This window comes from Miniopterus schreibersii, assembly GCF_964146895.1.
Source record: "Miniopterus schreibersii genome assembly, chromosome: 1".
Lineage (NCBI taxonomy): Eukaryota > Metazoa > Chordata > Mammalia > Chiroptera > Miniopteridae > Miniopterus > Miniopterus schreibersii.
This window is the reverse complement of record NC_138101.1, coordinates 68,238,279-68,257,870: the sequence shown is the minus strand read 5'-3', so window position 1 is coordinate 68,257,870 and position 19,592 is coordinate 68,238,279. Positions and strand designations below refer to the sequence as shown.

At 42.0% G+C, this 19,592-nt stretch overlaps 1 protein-coding gene across 1 annotated transcript in view; it reads right to left on the bottom strand.

Annotated features, from left to right (window-relative positions):
• Positions 1-3,101: 3,101 nt before the first annotated feature.
• EGF (epidermal growth factor) overlaps positions 3,102-19,592 on the bottom strand; it is an 80,205-nt gene continuing 63,714 nt past the window's right edge. Inside the window, exons 19-24 of the mRNA XM_081137420.1 lie at positions 18,719-18,841; positions 16,759-16,903; positions 12,624-12,791; positions 10,072-10,189; positions 7,222-7,327; positions 3,102-5,260 (exon numbers count right to left, since the gene is read on the bottom strand). Coding sequence (XP_080993546.1) covers positions 5,010-5,260; positions 7,222-7,327; positions 10,072-10,189; positions 12,624-12,791; positions 16,759-16,903; positions 18,719-18,841 — 911 coding nt within the window. The 3' untranslated portion in view covers positions 3,102-5,009. The remainder of the gene's footprint in view (positions 5,261-7,221; positions 7,328-10,071; positions 10,190-12,623; positions 12,792-16,758; positions 16,904-18,718; positions 18,842-19,592) is intronic.

Below are 19,592 nucleotides of genomic sequence, written 5' to 3'. Positions count from 1 at the left end.
TATAGTTTTATGCCCTCTAGTACATAACATTATATAGTTGTTCGTTCTTTTTTTCCTGATTAATCTTGTCAAATATTTATTAAACTCAAACAACTAACTTTTGGCTGTCTTGATCTTCTTATATTTTTTCCTATTTTATTAATTTCTCTTTTTATCTTTATGATATCTTTGCTTATACTTTCTTTAGATTTAGTCTGCTTTTCTTTTTTAACTTTAGTTGAGTGTTTCTTAACTCATCAATTTTCAATCTTTTTTTTTTCCTTTATAATATAAGAATATAAAGCTACAAAATTCCCTCCCAATGTCACTTTAGATATACCATTAGTTGTGGCATATAGAATTTTCACAAAACTCTTCAGTTCTATGTGTTTTCTAATTTCTATTATGACTTGTTCTTTGATCCATTTAGAAGTGTTTTGTAATTTCCAAGCATTCTAATTATTGCTTTATTATTTAACTCTAACTCAATTTCATTATGGTCAGAGAAAATGGCCTCTATTACCACATTTATGTGGTCTTGTGAAACTTACTGAAGTTACATTATGGAATAGCACATTAATTTTCATGAATTTCTATGTGTACTATATATATATCTAATTCTAATAATTCCACTTTAAAGTCTTCTATAACCTTGCTGAATTTTTGTCTCCTAGGTTTGCTAATTACCAAGAGGAACATGGAATAATCCGTTGTGATAGTGTTTTCTTCAATACTTCTTACAAGTTTTCAATTTTTTGCTTTATATATTTGGGGCTAGGTATTAAGTTTATATGATTTTAGAATTTTAATATATTTCTACCAATTGAACTTTTTATCATTATGAAGCAATTTTTTATCTCTAGAAATGTATTTTATTATTTATCTTCACTTTCCTTCAGCTTTGGGTATAATTTTTCAGAGCAAGTAAAATGGGAAGAATATCTGCCCCACTAACTTCATAGTTTGGGTATTAGAATTAATGAGGTCAAATAAGATAATGAATATAAAAATCCCTTGTAAACCAAAGGGCACTATGTAAATGTAAGATGGACCTCTAGAGAAAAATATTTTACAAAGACTTTTTGACCCCAATACACACTATCGTATATACTCACATCTATAGAACAAAGTAGCTTAAATGAGATTTAGATATAAAGGTTGAAAAGCGCAACTGCAGCCCAGTCATTACCATAGTTCTTTTTCTTTTAATCTTTATTGTTGAAAGTATTATAGATATCCCCTTTTTCCCCCCATTGATCCCCTCCACCCCCAAGGCTTCCCCATACCAATGTCTGTGTCCACGGGTTATGCTTATAAACATATAAGTTTTCTCCCCACCCATACCCCCCTCCCACCTTCCCTCTGAGATTCCCTCAGTCTGTTCATGCTTTTATGTCTCTGGATCTATTTTGTTCATCAGTTTATTTTGTTTATTATATTCCACATATGAGTGAAATTATGTAGTGCTTGTCTTTCCCTGGCTGGCTTATTTCACTTAGCATAATACTCTCCAGTTCCCTCCATGCTGTCCCAAAGGGTAAGAGATCCTTCTTTTTTATAGCTGTGTAGTATTCCATGGTGTAAACGTCCCACAGCTTTTTATCCACTCATCTGCTGATGGGCACTTGGGCTGTTTCCAGATCTTAGCTATTGTGAATTGTGCTGCTATGAACATAGGGGTGCATAAGTTCTTTCTGATTAGTGTTTCAGGTTTCTTAGGATATGTTCCTAGAAGTGGGATTACTGGGTCAAATGGCAGTTCAATTTTTAATTTTTTGAGGAAACTCCATACTGCTTTCCATAGTGGCTGCACCAGTCTGCATTCCCACCAGCAATGTACTAGGGTGCCCTTTTCTCCACACCCTCACCATCACTTGTCATTAGTTGACTTGTTGATGGAGCCATTCTGATAGGTGTGAAGTGATACTTCATTGTGGTTTTAATTTGCATCTCTCTGATGATTAGCAATGTTGAGCATTTTTTCATATGTCTCTTAGCCATTTGTATGTCCTCTTTGGAGAAGTGTCTATTTAGGTCCTTTGCCCATTTTTTATTGGATTGTTTGTCTTCCTTTTGTTAAGTTGTACAAATTTCTTATAGATTTTGGATATTAACCTTTTATCAGATGTGTCATTGGCAAATATGTTCTCCCATACAGTGGGCTCCCTTTTGCTTTTATTGATGGTTTCTTCTGCTGTGCAGAAGCTTTTTATTTTGATGCAGTCTCATTTATTTGTTTATTTTCTCCTTTGTTTCTCTTGCCTTAGGAAATATATCAGCAAACATATTGCTACGAGAGATGTCTGAGATTTTGCTGCCTACGTTTTCTTCTAGGATTTTTATGATTTCACATCTTACATTTAAGTCTTTTATCCATTTTGAGTTTATTTTTGTGTATGGTTTAAGTTGGTGGTCCAGTTTCATTTTTTTGCATGTACCTGTCCAGTTTCCCCAACACAATTTGTTGAAGAGATTGTTTCTACTCCATTGTATGTTCTTGCCTCCTTTGTCAAATATTAATTGACCATAATGGCGTGGGTTCATTTCTGGGTTCTCTACCACAGTTCTTTAGGTGGTGTTTCCTTACTATTGAGGCAACAGTGGAAATACTATTGAAAGCAGGTGATAATAGTGAAAAATTTTGGACAGTTGCTGTTAACAGAAGTCAAGTGATTCTAGAACTCTAATTATATATTTTCTTACCTCCCATTAGAAGCCACTGGCTATGTCTTCTGTGCTATTGTCTCCAGCTCTAACAAATTAATAAGTATTTAAAACTAATGTCCACATTCCACGGTGTATTTCTACTTGGCTTAACAGCTTCAAGTATATAGACAAAGGGGTTATTCTGGTAACATATGGGGTATTTAATTACTATTTGAATTATGAAAGTGAACTGAGATTCTCAGTAAAAACCTTATGATGGTTTCTCAAGGACCTCTTTTGCTTATATAAGCACCCTGATTTACAAAAAAGAAAAAAAATACTTTTTTAAGTTCCATGTAGACATAGATAAACTGCACAGTATTGCCTCATGCTAATATAGTCATTAATTAATGTTCTCATTTTCATTATCCAATGTATAAAAGTTGATAAATAAATGACCACATGTCCCAAAACATATGTCTATGATTGTCATTTTAATGTAAAAATCAAATTGAGTATTTAATCATTTTATATATTTATGTATAGTGTCTTTTAAAATTCTGATCCAGGGGTTTAGGGCTCTGCTCTTCGCCCATCTTATGCTACTTGCATGGATTAGAAGTAGCGCAAAAAACCTCATCAGACTGCAAACTAATACTATTAAAACATTGATCTCTAGAAGGGGCAAAATAATAACAATAATACCATTTGGTTTTATGATAAGCATCATGCTAAGCACGCTATTATTTCACTGAAAAGTCACAGCGATCCTACAACAACATTAGTGTTACTGTCCCCATTTTACAGATGAGGAAACTGACACTTAGAAAGATTAAGTCGTTTGAACAAAGTAACAAAACTAGTAAGTTACATAATGGGACTGAAATCCAGTTCTGTTGACTTCAGAGACCATCTTCTTAACCACTCGCTACGTGATGCTGGAATCCCTCCAGAATGCGGCTAAGAATAAAAAAAGATGCTGCATGCCAAAAGTTTTAGGCCTAAAACTTATGTAGTTGACTCAGGAAATGTTTTTAAGGTCTTCTTGCAATATAGATTTACTCTCATTTTATTTACAATGCTAATTTGCTTGGTTATCTGAACACCAAGTTTACAGAACAGAAGCAAAAAGGAAGGTGACTGATGAACTTCTATGGAAGGTAACTGACAGGGGCGTGAGAGCTGACAGCTGGACCGGCCACGAGAAACGTAATAAAAATAATAGGTTAAAATGTTTGGATTCAGTTCCTTATTATGCTGACTTCTGGTGTGAACAAAGGCTGAGGAATTGACGAAAAATGAAAGAAAAGATAAACAAGGCCTAGTTAATGCAGGAACTAAACAACCCAAAGCCCTGAACAAGCCCCCAGTTCCTGTGTTAGGTTGTGTAAAACAATGCCCAGCCTGCAAAATGATGCTTATTTAGAACGCCTTGTGAAAATTTACTTTGTAAAGTTAAAGAAATTTTATTTTTTTAAGAGGAATAACAATACCGATCTTGGCGAATCACTTTGATTCAACTCTAACATACCCACAGACTATAATTTACTATTTAACCAGGTGTACAATAAAATGTTTATCTTTTTATGGTGACTTTATTTAAGTAATTAGAGAAAATCAACTGCTGTTCATAATTAAAATAAATCTGGCAATTTACTTACAATCTCATATTTGAAAATAAGAAATTCTGTGCAAACACATAAAGGATAAATTTACCATTTTCATTAGAAAAAACTTCTAAGCAGGAGAGGATAGTAATGACTGAAAAACACCAAAGTCTCTTGGGTAATGTTTTTACAATGTTTTCATTTGAATATTTTAAAATAGATAAATAAGTCATCTAGTTCTGAAGAAATCAGATTCTAAATGAGTACATCTTTCATTAATTTATCATAATTCATTTTTCAAAATTACCAGCATGGATAAGTTAAATGATAAGTGATAAATTAAATGCCTGCAATGTATCTATCACAACAATAATTTTAATATTCTAACCATTTCATGAGATTGAGCTAAATGTTCTGTCCAGATGAAAGAAATTACCTTATAACTGGCCAAACCAGTAGGATTACTGCATTAACCCCAGATTTCTTCTGGAGCTGCAGGGAAAAAAAGAATCTACCTGTATTGATTATTGAAGACGACACAATTTATAAAGCAAAACTGTGCCCGTTTGGTTTCTAATGAGTTATCTAGTGGTTCTCCCAGTTACTCTGACTTGAAAATCCGTAGTGGGAGTACTTGAAAGAAGAAGGGAAAACAATATTTGTTTCCAGGATGCTGAGCAGGTGATGAGTTGTAGAGACTGGGGAGTCAAAATTTGTATTTTCCCCCTACTTTTTGAAACAAAGTATTACAGTTTTTTCTTCTTCAACTTCCAGTTTTCACTGAGTCAGCTCCATCTGGTGTGGTGGATCCGGGGCCCTCTGTGGCCATGATGGGTTAGCCGACCAGAGAGAATGGGGCCTCTCATCCCCCACAGCAATGGGCTGTGCCCCACAGGAGGGGAGAGGAAAGCTACCCTTCGTTCTCTGGGGACCAGAGCCGTGATCACGGGGTGGCGGGATGCAGCTGCCCTGGTCTGTTCCCGGACACATCTGGGGCTCTTTCCTCCAAGGTGTCGGTTGCATTGACCCTACACAAATTAAAAAAAAAAGAAATTTTAGAATTCACATCTCCAAAAAAAGACACCCTAATCGTAGTGATTGGAGAATGGGCCTGAAATATGCAGCACAAAGTGAACCCATTCCCAAACCATTCTAGACCCAATTTTAAAAAAAATTAAAATAGTTTTGATTGGTTGAGATGATCCAAAGGGCTATGCTATCTGACATCGCTCTTCCATTTTCCCTGTGTATTTCCTCTCTCTCCAGCTGGACCGTAAGTGACTTGAGAACAGAGCTCAGGCCTTGGACGCACTTGCATCCTATCCCTTAGCACGGCGCTCGGCCCCTCTCGTGGGGCTGCCCACTTAACCTGCACCAGCTGATGTTGGCTGAGGTCAGTGCATGTGGTTCTGTGGGTCCACCACTGGCACAGCCTGTGTGTTTTAAGAGGTTCTCCAGGACCGGAGAAGGAATCGGCAAAGAACCAATCTCGATCTTTATCTCCACTCCATCTACCCACCTCCGATCTCTATGTGCACTTTCACCACAGGCAGTTAGGAGACAGCTGGACATGACTGGGGATGTGGTCACTCATATTAGGAGACAGTTACGTGAGTGGCTCACAGAGGACAGATCAAACTGTTTGCAGTAGAGTGAGCAAAAAGAGAAACAGTCTCATCTATTCCTGAATACTCAGCTGGGTCCTTAGCTCTTTTCCAAGTTTAATCATGTTCTGGTCAAATCACTGTACTATTGGTTAACTTGCAAAATTATATTATATGTCCCTCCAGAGGGGATTAACTTTATAACAAAGAATTATGTGGTTTTAGCTCTTCAAGAAAAAGTAGGATGTAGCTACAAGACATTCTATTACTTTCTAATAACGCTACTAATAACAACAGAATCCAAGCAACTTTTGAAAATGTTGACTGTTTTCATTAGCCAGGTAGCAACAGTACATATAACACTATAATATTTACTGTAATTTTAATAGTCAATTCTTAAGGAACACCTTAATATCCAGGGTTTTCCTCAGATTAGGAAGTAAAGTTCTACTGAATTGGGTTCCATGGCAACATATATAGGAGAGGTAAATTTAGAGGAAGTTTTTAAAATAAGAACATAAACCAGTGGCTTGGCTGGACTATGTTCTCTCTACGAGGAAGTCTGAGGAGGAGAGTATGGTAGTAAGTATATTTGTGAAGGGCAAATATCAGAAAATAAAAGTGCAGATGAAACACTAGCAGAGGAACTGTTGTTGTTGGCTCAAAGTTTCTCTGAACCTTTCTCAAGGCTTATGATACAAAACATACTCAACCTTGTTCTCTAAGTTATGAAACAGAATTTTCATATCTGAGACGGAAGCCCAAGAAGTTTATCATAACACAACTCTAATCAAAGGTATTATGTCAAAGTGTATCTAACTCCATTTCTACCTGAGGCAGATTGAGTTCCAGAGCAGCCCAAGGACCTGGATTGATTTTGTGGCCCCTCTCCCAGTGGCTTGGCTGGACTTCATCAATGTCCAGGCTTCTAGCTGAGGGCTAGCCCTGATAAGGCTTGAATATGAACCCTAGGAGAATCCCCTGATTAGCTTAAATTTACAAGAACCTTTCCTACTAAAACATGGAACATGTTTCCTTGGAGCCATTGACAATTTTTCACTGGAACTATACCTACAGCTACTGATATAAACCCAAACCCCAAGAATGACCTCAAAACCCAACCTAACTCAAAAGCAAGGAGTTGACTCATTGTGTGCTTGCTCAAAGTGATCTTCAGACTGCCGTGCGACCAGAGTTTTGAGTGAGCACGGTAACCTCACATAGGACAGGGGTCCAGTCCAAGTATCTTTCCCTGAAGCTCAATGACATTCCAATACAGCCCAGCTGCTCACAGAGCTTATCCAATTTAACTGTTGCTTCTGTGCTTAATGAGACTTTTAACATTCAGAGAAACATTCAGGATGAAGGTAAAGATAACCATTCACCAGGCTGCGAGGAGGGAAACTGGCCAACATCTGCTGCCTGGCTGTCTTGAGGGGCCTCAGGTTGATTCCCATTCCTGAGATTCTGGTGTTGCTTTAAAACCACAAACTGCAGAGGACAAAAGAGAGGGAGAGAGAGAGAACATTGTTGCAACACATAAATTATCTCAAGGTACGTGAAATCAGAGTTTATGGCTTCCTCATGTTCATCCTATGGAAGGAGAAAGCTGAAAGAAAGGCCCTGCCGAATTTATTTCCCTGGTCAATGAAAAACTTAGTTTCAATTCAGAACTTTATGTTACTCTCTCTTAAATCAACTAGGCCCTACCAATACCTTTACTGACCAATCTATCCTAATTCTAGAATCCCAACTTTTGGGTCTTGGATCCATGGTGTCTACTGTTTTACTTTAAGCAATGCAAGAATTCATAAGCGGTCTAATCATTGCCAATAAGCACGAAAAATAATATCTTATATATGATGTGCTCCAACTTTTCAAATGTGTGTTCAGTTAATAAAATTCATTTAAACAGGCTGCCAAGTTCTGAGTAATTAGGGTCATAGATGGGTAGTAGTAACTAATCGTGCAATTACTATTTGCAGGGATCCACCAAATGCTTTTCCATGGTTCAACAGTGTGGGAACCAGAATTCTAAAGGGCACAACCGGAAAATAACATTTCTCTTTGGGCAACAAAATGATTATTTTTGTTATTTTTGTGTTATCCACAATTGATGTGGCACTTGCAATGGGGGCTGACCAGAGTTCCCTGACTCACATTCACACCAGATAACCTGGATATTAAAACAGATCAATGATAAAAGGAAAGGAAAGAAGTAACCCCAGGCCCCAGGATGAAGGATGTCCTTCCTTGCCCATCAGTGACTCAGAGGAGGGGTTGCCCAAGATTTTGGCCAATCAAGCTCCATTGGTTCAGAAATGGGCCCTCCATAGGAAGGAGCCCATAACTCAGAAATACAATGAGCAAAAGGGAATAGAAAAACCTTGTTCATGTTTCTCTTTGAGAAAAGTGTAGAAAGGAATGATGGGTGGAGCTGGTTAGGGAGAGAAGTGTTGGTCATGGAAGAGTGGATTCCCTGAACACCTGTTTTCATTTTCTTATTTCCCACAACACTAATCACCTTCCTCTTCATGAATCGTCTCCAGCAACATTTTGCAAAATCAATACATGACCCGCTGTTTATGGGCACATGCCCATTATTTCTGGCTGTAGACAAAACGCAGCCCCCTGCACGGCAAATTTTCCAGCCACGTGTCTCTGTGAGAACATAGGTCCCTGAACCCAGGGCTGAGATGTGGGCGGCAGCTGACAGACTAGATTTGCTCCTGCGGCTTCTCCTCCTTCGGGTGCTCAGCTCTGTCCCACTCTCATTGATATCTGCAGCAGCAGCTGGCATCGGGGACAGTTATGATGGTGACAGGCACTGAGCTCGGGAGCCCCAGTCCACCAACCACAGCTCTGAGTCTGCAAGCTGCTCATGACAAGGGCAAGTGTTCTTGATTTCTTAAAAAACAAAACAAAAGCAAGATACACACAAATTGTGTGTCTCCTTTCCCATGATTTAAGTCAGATGAATTAAACTTGCTACCCAAAACCTGAATAAAATACCATATAGACCGACAAGAACAATCTAGAGATAATTAGGAAGTTCCACAAAGTCATGAAGCCTCAAAGAGCTGAGGACACTCTGTAGCTAAGTCCACCCAGAATCACACACTTAGGGAATCTCTAGAGACAAGAATCTTCAATCTCATCTAATCCCAATCCATTGGTGGCCTGAAGAGCAGGCAGAGGTGAAATGACCTGCTGAAAATTAGACAGCCAGCTGGTGGGAGGGCGAGGCTAGAATTCATATTTCTTATTGTATTTCCATACTCAAGTTCAACCAGAAAATAAGTACACGCCGAATACCTATAACAGGTCAAAAGCACAGCTATAGAAAAGCTATTCTCTGGGAATGCACATGAAGTGGAGGCTGGGAAATGGGCAAAATAATATGGGAAGGACCCCAAAAGGTGCCTTTGCCCCTCCATAACCCCTCCTAATAACCTTTCCCCAGTTTTTTTCCTCTATTCCAGCCTCTTCCACAATCTATCCCACGAGTAATACCAACAGCACTCAGTGAACCAGTCGTCAACTCTGACAGGTTTCTGGAAACAAAATTCCAAGTTTCAAGTGTTCAACCCGTCTCACGTCTGCCCTCTAGTGTCCTAAGGTCAATACTGAAGTGGGTGATCCGTGAAGCATTTTGAACTTGAATGCATAAGGATGCCAGATAAAATACAGGACACCTGGTTACATTTGAATGTAAATCTCAACTTTCAGTATTCGTATAAATTGAACTAAGTGTCCTGTATTTTTTCTTTGCTAAACCTGGCAACTATTTTGCTGCTGAAGTTCAGGGATTTAAAATGTTTGTGAGAAAAGAAATATGCATACAATTAAGGAGACTATCCTTGGGTTTTTAAGACATCTACCTGAAGAGGATCACCTAAAAATTGGAAAAGACTTTTCACATACACATCAAAATCTACATTACAGGAAGAAACTACATGATAGAAAAAAATATTCCATAAGCTTCTTGTGCCATTAAATTATGGCACTATTGTAGCCTATAAGGTTACTTTAATTTCGGGCAGAGTTCCCCACCCCCAGGCCCACCCAGGCCCACCCCAGTTATTGTAGTGTTGGCTAACATTAATACCTGCTGGAAGCTAGAGCAGCTTCCAGTCCTTTTGAGCTCAGAAGAATGGAAAAAAAAAAAAAAAAAAAAAACTAACTGGGATTAATATAAAGCCAATTTCTTGTTTCTTGTACTTTGGTCACATTACCCAAGGTTGAGGACCAGAGGACATCCCAGCCTCTCCATCTGAAGGCCTGCTAGTGCTCACATCTCTATTCGACTCTTCATAAGGGTTTCTTGGATTTTTCGCTAGCAGCTTCTGAGTCCTGCAAAAAAACAAAAACGTGAGACCATCTCAAAGCAAAACAGAACAATAGCCCACTCAGTGATGGTCAGGGACAACTACCTTTGCTACTGAAATTTAGGTATTTAAAATGCATGGTAGAGAATAAATATTAAGAAAACTAGAAACACAACTTTGGGTTTTTAAGGCATTTTCTGCAGAACTTTCCAGATGATGTTCCAAGGTTTTGTGAGATGAGGGTGGGAGTCAGAGTGGGGGTGAGGAGGGAGCCATGCATTTATTCATGGACATATCTATTGAGTACTAACTATATCCCAGGCACTGTCCTAGTACTAGGGATATAGCAACCAAAAAACAACAAGAAAGTTCTCTACCTTAATGGATTTACAATTTGGCCGTCTATGGAAACAGTGTCATAGCAATCATGTGACACACACTATATTAGCTCCATTTTACAAGTGAAGCCAGAGGAGCTGGAAGATAACAGGGACTCACCCAGGCATTCAGCTGAGGAGGGCAGCTCAGGAGCTGGGTCATAGTGACACAACGCCTAGGATCCTCCCACTGGCTTGCTGTGATCCCCTGCTCACCAGTGTTACAGCAAGAACACGAGAAGGGGAAGGCCCAAGAGCATATTGACTCATAGTTGCCAAGCCAGGAAATAGACTAGGTCTCTTGCCTCTAAATTCAGTTTTATAAATACTTATTTCATTGATAAACATTAAGCACTAAGTCATGCACTAGGGGGAGCAGAGAAAGGCAGAGAGATCTAGCGTTAAGGTGAGATCCCTGTCCTCAAAGCAATGGCCTCTAGAAGGGGAGAAACATATAATGTATCGAGCAGCTGTAGAGCGAAGGCAACAAAGGAAATGTGGTGGTGAAGACCACCAGCCAGCCTCAAGAGTCCACAATAGCCCTGCTCTCTTGGGTCCACAGCAGCCTAATGCCCTCGAGGAGGGCATCTCTGTCTCCAATGGGCCTGCCTGGACATCTGAGCTAGGGCAACAGGAAGGTCGGAGCTTCTGTGAAAGCCACCTCTCAGGAGCTGTGAATGTGACGGATATTTCCAGGAAATGATGTGGGGTTATTATTATTATTATTTTAAAGATATATATCTCTATTGATTTCAGAGAGAGGAAGGGAGAGGGAGAGAGAGAGATAGAAACATCGATGATGAGAGAGAGTCATTGATCAGCTGCCTCCTGCCCGCCCCCTACTGGGGATCGAGCCCGCAACCTGGGAATGTGTCCCAACCGGGCATCAAACCGGATGGGACGATGCCAACCAACTGAGCCACACGGGCCAGGGCTCCTAGTATTATTTAAACATGAACTGGGAATTGAACCTGCGCAGTCTGAGTGTAGAGCCCATGATCTTAAGCACTACGCTATGATGCAGCAGGATCTCAGCCAAGCACATCTTGAATGGTGTGTTGGATTCTCCCCAATACAAGATAGTTGATACCCGAGTGGTTGAGTAGCACCAGTGAGCGTGGCTGGATTTTTATCGGCTGGTGGTGGTAGCCCAGCCGCACATCCCCAGAGGCTGGGGCCTATTCCTTAAGTGGGTCTCTGGTTTTCCAGCCATAAAATGATGAGACTGAATTCGATAACTCAATAAAGTTCCCGTCAGCCCCCAAACGTTACGACTTGCTGATTTTGTACAGCACAAACTGCAACGACATAAAATGTTTCTCAATATCGAGGGTCGTGGAGGATGCTGCCCTACTTTTTAAGAAAACGGAGCCCGGCCGGGCGTGGCTCAGCGGTTGAGCGCCGACCTGGGATCCAGGCGATCGGGGTTCGATTCCCGGTCAGGGCACATGCCCGGGTTGCGGGCTCGATCGATGACTCTCTCATCATTGATGTCTCTCTCTCTCTCTCCCTCTCCTTTCCTCTCTCTGAAATCAATAAAGATATATTTTAAAAAAAAAAAAAGAAAGAAAGAAAATGGAAAACCAGCAGCGTGATGCCGATCCCCTCACCCTAATGTAGTGTCGATTTTTTTAAGTTAAATGTACAAACATTGTTTCACAGTTTTAAACTTGAAATTATTGAAAATTATTCCAAGAACCAGAAACTTCCTTCCAAGTTGCCGAAGATCCTGATTATTCGCTGGAACAAAAGTTAATAGTTTGTGGGAAATCAACTCAAAGGAAGGCAGGCAGGAAAAAATTACAGTTGTGCAGGCTGTGCGGGGAAAGCAGGTGCAAGAAACAAGTGGGATACAAAACGCGCCATTCCGTGACAGCCCCGTGAAGCACAGGGGTGCGTGGACAGCCGCCGGCTTGGAGGAAGGAAGGTGAAGCCACGGCCGCCCCAGAGCAGGGAAACCCGCACCACGTGTGGTCCTTCGGGGGACTGTGCTTTCGGAGGGCAGTCAGGGTGCAGGCCGTCCTCCCGAGGGGCACGTGGGAGGGGGTCGCGAGAGGCTGGAAGTGCCGTGGAAAGAGTCACCTGTAGTAGTGAGCGCCCCACAGCCCCAGGAGCAGCAGCAGGACGAGCACCACCACGCAGACGGCCACCACGGTGACGTTCCGCTGCCGCCCGTGGCCCGCGTGGCGCAGCTCCCACCATTTCAAGTCTCGGTGCTGACATCGCTCCCCGACGTAGCCAACAACACAGCTGTGACAACACACAAACAGGTGAGCTGTTAGGCCCCGGCAAAAACGCGTGTATCTTTCAGTCTCGACATCCAGCCGTCTCAGCCTCCGCGTTTCCACACTCAGCTTTTTGGAAGCACGTGGAAAATCCATCAGGGGTGAGCCGCAAGCTCTCTGCTTTGCGAGTCGATGCTGCACGGCCCCCCCGCCCCGTCTGTTTGCCCTGGGATTGTCGGGGGATTTGGCTTACTGCCTCTGCGAGGCATCGCAGAACATTGATTAGGGATCAATTACTCTCGGGCCGGAATCCTGAGGAGCTACCTTTAAGACCAACACAAAGCAACTCTGCCCTAAGAGCCAAGAGAGTTTTCGAACAAATGTTTGGGCAGATTGCAATGAAATCTAAATTCTGAGGCAGGAAGGATTCGAGAGCAAAGCCCTCCAGCGGAGGCTAGGCTGCAAAACGCTGTCAGCGAGGAAGCACAGCCTAGGCTGTGGAGGAAACACTCTCTTTTTCAATCACCACGGGCCCAAGAGAAAAGCTCTCGGTGGCGACACACAAGCGTTTGCCTTCCTTTCTTCAAGGGGGAGAAACTAAATGGAGGGGAAAAGAGGCGTCACTGGCAAACATCCTGCTATTTCATCAGTGAAATTGTTCCTAGAATCAGCAGCAGCGACCAATGCACACGATGAGCCTTCAGAAGTAAATGAAACAATGCTGCCATCTACTGGGAAAGGGGGCTTCTAGACACCGTCGGGATCTTGGCACGGAACTGTAGTTTATTATTCTTCATGAGAGTGTAAACTTAAAAAATATCCCGTTAAATGTTTTCTGATGTTCTCTTGTTAGGAATTTCTTCCCTTTGGCTCTGGACCAACTATCTATCTATTCATGCCGCCACCTAATACCAAAAGGACATGAAGGAATGAAAACATAGAGAACTGATTCCAGACCCCATGGTGGGAAGGGGCAGCATGGAAAAAGCATTAGACAAAGCCCCAGGGGATCTAGATTCTGCCCTGGTTCTACCTGGAGTTGGCCATAGGAGCTTTGGCAAGTCACTTTCAGAGAGATAGGAGGGGAAGGATCTAGCATTTGTTAAGCACCTTGCATGTTTGACAGTGTGCTGGCCACTTGCACTTACTTTTGATGACATATTCCCATTTTACAGATGAGGAGAGTGAGGCTCAAATGGGGTTAAATAATTTGGGCCCAGTCACTCAGCTAGTGAATGGAAGGTTCCATTCAAGTGGTTCTCTGATTTCAAAGCCTGTGTTCTTCCTACTACACTGGGCTGTTTCCCAAAAGGGTCTTAAGCAACATGCACCTCTGAAGGCTATTCTTCTAGAACTGACCAAGCAAGAGATGGCAGGATCTGAGTGCAGGAAGCATAAAGGACCCTCAAGTGATTCCAAGCTTTCTTGGAACCTTTTTAAATTCTGGTTATCTTGGTTATAGGCAGTTACTATCAATGCCTAGCACATACTTTTAAACTGTTGGATATTAATGGGCCACACCTCAAATCCTCTCAGAGATTTTAGGATCTTGGAGAATATACCAGTCCCATGGTGAGAGTCCTGGAGGCCAAGGCAGGCTGCACTGTCAAGGCTCTGTGAGCCTAATAGGGCCCAGAACAGTCAGTCAGCATCTTACAAGTTCACAGGGTGGACCGCACACAACTGCACACAACTGGTTCTTTGGGTTATTGAATTCTCTTAAACCAAACAAAAGATTCCCTGGCCAAACAAGTTTCAGTTTCTATGGACAAATAATTTCAAGAAATTCTAGACTAAGTAAAGGTTAGCAAGACTTTTTCCCACATTGTGGTGTGCCATGAATCAAGAATTGAGGGCTGAAGTATGCAGCATTTTTCAAAAGGATCTGACCACATGACCCTTTTTTTCCATGAAACATTTCACAGCACCAGTGCGGGGGGATCTTGGTCCGAAGAAGACCTGCCCGGAAGGGTGTGCGTTGGTTCAAAGCTGACCCAGAATAAGTGAGGATCGCTTCTGAGCTCAGGAGGTGTGGAGTCTTCTGAGGCTCTCCAGTCCAGGGAACCCCTGAGGAAGCCCCTTGGCATGGAGACTCCAGTTCCTCACATCCCTGCATCCCCAGGTAGCTGGGGGTCCCTGTCTTCCAAGGAAGGAAAGAGCACCCTTTATAAGCCTGCTCGCAGCATTGGGAACACTCTGCGTGGAATGCCGCCTATGGAGTGTTTCTAATAAAAGCTGGACTGGTGAGCCCCCTGGAGATGTGTTGTTATGGAATTTAAAAAATACAAAGTGAGGTCATCAGGCAGGAAGAGGGAAGGGTTGAATGTATGATTAAACTAAGGTTTTATTAAATGTAGAATTAAAAAGCAAAGTTATGATCCAAATGAATGGGAACTCTCATTACAGTTTCAATATTGATCTTGATGAAAGGCCCTCAAATTTGAGTGTTATCTCCAGTTGGTCATGTTGTAACAACTCGTGTTTAAAACATTATCAGAGAAATATGATATTTTCATCAGGATTTAATGACAAAGAAAAGCGGTGTGCTAGAGTTTATAAACCATTGAATTAATTGACACTACCAGGTCCAAATGAACACAACGCACTAATCTCAATACCTAACCCTTCATTCAGTACTCTTCATATTATCATAGTCTTTTATAACAACAAATGATGACCTAATAAACTAAGACATTTGTTTCCATAATTTCATTATTTAGGATAATAAAAAACCACAAACAGGTAAAACAACTTGGTTCTTATTATTAAAATCAAGAATAACTAGCACCAGATTTACCTCAGGTTAGAAAATTATAGCACACAAATGTGGATAGGAAAGCAGATTTTTATTAGAGCTGAGTCATTTTTGCTCATATTCATGAGCATTTTCCATTGTTTTTGTCAGGCTGACATGATTTATAATGCAAGGCCATGCACTTTGTCACAGAATATAACTTAATTATTCTAATAATTTAGACTATGCTTCTGCTGATTACCACTGATAAAATAATAAAAGCCTTTAAATGTATAGCATCTATTCGTGAGACTCAGAATATTTTATCACTTCTTCCTCAGGCACAGAGGAAATGATCAGTGAGTCAGGAGTCTAGGGTTAGGAGGCCTATTTATTTTTCAGAACCTATGAATTCCCTCATATTGTCTTCAAAACACGAAAGTAGAACCAGGCAATGTGAGTGGGGCTTTAAGAAAGGCTCCCGGGGAAGGTGCTCTGAGTGAGTAGGGCCGGGGGCCGTGGTTACAGGGCTTCAGGTTGACACTGCCCACTGTGAAGTCATCACGGGGACAAAGGAGGGGCAAAAAGCAGTGGTGGCTATGCCCAGCAGGTGTCATGAAACGACAAAAGTGTACTATTAGGAAACTATTAGGAAATTAAGAAAAGAATATATATACTTAGGGTGTCTCAAGAAATGTATACACATACTTTAAATAATTATCAAGGCAGTGGTTATTTAATTTAATTTTCAAAATTGAACTATTAGCTGTTAAAATGTGTATACCTTTTTGGGGGATGCCCTGTCTGAGTTTTGAGAGGTGAAGGCAAGAAGTCCAGTGTGAATATATGCAACACTTTTGTAAATTCAGAAACATATCATGGATGCTCTCCATATATTTTGCAGGAAATGAATCAAAGTTTTAAAGAATTCTCTCACAAACCTGAGTTTTTCAACCAGAATGAGAAGCTCGGTTCCCAGACGGTGCCAGTAGCAACATCACGTTATTTAAGTAAAAGGGAAGATCGCCCATTCCTTACATTTATATTTAGCACTGGGTGGAGGGGTGATACGTGACATGTGGGGAGACTGCAACACACACACACACACACACACACACACACACACACACACACAATTGATTTATGCATATTCACGTTTCCCTAAGGCAAAACCAAATTCTAGAAAATGTTCCTTAATTTCACTCTGACAGATTGGCTGGAAGCTTCGGGTGGCAGCGCCAGGGGTCGGCGGACTTACTTGCAGGCGTAGTGGTCCACGGCCTCGATGAACATGCACATCCCGCCGTGGAGGCAGTACCCCGCGTGGGACGGGGGGCACTCCAAGTAGCCGTTCCTCACGGAGGAGCGCCCATCCTCCCTGAGGGCAGGCGGCGGAGTCGAGTCTAGAAGAAGCAAAGACACTCCTTGTATTTTCGGAGGCCATCAGCCTCCCTCGGGTACAGGCGCCCGCCTCACATTAGGGGAGACCTGCCTCAGTGCCCGATTTCGCCAACCCAAAGAAACCTAAAGAGGATTTTCGCTTTTACAAAGAGGCAAAAAGTGAAACTAGCATTCAGGGTTTGTTTTGCACGAGCCCTCAGAGAGGCAGCCGCCCCCCAGCAGCGAGAATGGCCAAGCCCCTCCCCGGGGAACCACACCGAGCATCTCAGCACCAAGGGGCCACGGCTTTGAACAGTGCCTGTGACCATCGGCGCTCCATCTCCATTGGTTCTGTGCACCCATTAGCAAGACGTGTTCTAAGGCATCAGAAAAGCCTAAGCGCCCCTGAGGGTGTAACTGGGCCTAATGAAGTGTATTTGGTATGGTCTGGTAGGTTATTTTTTGGATCTGGGAATGCTCAAAATGTTTTCCATACAAATTAATGGTAGTGATTGCTCTTTCACTTGACTTCGTCTCAGCTTGTGGCTAGCAGGGGAAACCCATATCAGTATCAGGGCCTAGTTTCTGTGAATAATTTGTGATATAGTGTCTTTTGGTGACAGTAGAACTATCAGAGCAACAATAGTTTCACTTTCCTAACCACACTTTGTGTTACTCACCATGAAGAGATCTATTCTTTCTTTAGGTTCAGTACTTTTTGACATAAAGCATATTGGAGGCAAATAAGAGAATGGTCAGTCCTAAGACGCCGAATGAATGCAGAGTCACTGATCTCATTATAAACGCACATCTGTCATCCGCAAACACACACGGTGGGAAATGACAGCTAGCTTTAAGAGGGTCTCACCGAACCACAGTATCTCTTTATGGCTTATAAACCACCCACCAATACACAGTCTATTACTGCCGCTATCCTGAGAGTCTCAAAATTTTTTCCCACACAGTGATTTCTTCTAAAAACTATTTAACTTTCAGGTGAAACCTCAAAAACAAGACTAGTCCCGTTGAGAGAAATGAAATGTTACAATACATAGGAAATGCCAAAGTGGTAAAGCCCTTTCGCTGGATGGTTCACTGCTCTTTAAAAGGAAAACATTAGGGTGTGTAGCTATGTAAATATTAGTGGTCTTCCAATACCTTTAAGAAGAGCAAATTACTTGAGAAAACAGTTTGTTAGAAAAAAATGGAGACCTGAGGAAGGGCAGAACTTTCCTTTATTAGGATGTGTTCTGCTTGCAGAGCTGAGCCTGTTAAATAGCTGGTGGGATAAATAGTAAAGGGAACAAGCCCCATCCTGCTGTCCAGGGCCTCTGAAGCCAGCCCCCTGCTGGGGTGCTGATGGTGAGAAGATGTTGGGTAATGGGGAGAGGGTTCAGGAAGCAGGAGTTGCGCATTATGAACATTTTAAAAAGAAAGAAAAAAGAGCTGGAGTTCTAACTCAGATCAAGAAATACTAACTTTTTAAAGTAATATTTTAAAATCCAGACATCCTCCCCAACCTGCCCAGCCCTGCAGAGTCTCTCCGGCATCCCAGGAAATCGACATTACAAACCAGGACATTCGCTGCATAGTTACAGAGAACCACCTGCGTTGCCACCTTTATTGAATTGTGAGTAATAAAAACAGATTTATTCCAGATGCTATCAAATTAAAAAAACAGACCATTTCACATTCTCAAGCCCAGCATCAACCTACTCAGGAAAACAAACCCGACAGCCTGATGGAACCAAATGATTTCTAGAATCTCAAATACACAAGGGTACAGAATTTTCCAGAATCAATTCCTCCCCTTGGATCTACATCACCCACCAGCGTACCAGGGCAGATCAGTCCGGGCTCAGACAGGCTGCCGGCACACAGGCAGGTGTAGTTTCCCTCCGTATTTATGCAGGTAGCATTTTCCCCACAGGCGTGCACGCCCAGCTGGCACTCATCAATATCTGCCAGGAAAAAAAAGGGGAGTAGGTAAGAGAAAAGTGGGGTGTGGAGGAGGAAAGAGGGTTGTACAATTGGAAAACCCAACATTCTAGAAGAGAAGCCTCTTGGACTTCTCTCGTGCTCACGTTCTCAGAGCGCTACACGTTTTTAGGTTCAAACATTTTATCATGAACGTTGGTGAGACAGATGAACAGGGTCGCTCGGCTGCTTCCCATTCAGGTAAACTCCTGGCATGAGGCTATGAGCTTTCCTACTGCTGGGAAGGAAAGGAAACGTCCCAACACAAGCAGCTCAGTGGGAAAGTTGGAGATTGGTAAGGGATCTGTAGGCAAACATTTAGAAGTTCAGACCACACCAAATAAAACATTGGTGCCTTTTGAACATAAATATAAACCAGGCCATCACTTTCTTTCCCAGCTACCCATCTTTTCCTTTCTCAGTTACCGCCACCCTAACATTTCGGTCCCTCCTCTCCTCTATTTTACATTACTACAAAAACAGTCTTACTACATTCCCAGCACCCCACTCTCCTCTGCCTCACTCCCAACACCAGTGACATATTAATCGTCCTGAACCATGTCTCCCATCACTGCGCCACTTGGTTCAAATGCTGCCAATGCTCTCTGCTGCCTAGAGCTGTGCTCCCACTGTGGTAGCCATTGCCACGTGCAAGGACTGAGCCCCTGAGCCACAGCTAGTCCACGCGGCGCTGCAAGACACATGGCAGGTTTTGAAGACTTAGTATCAAAATTT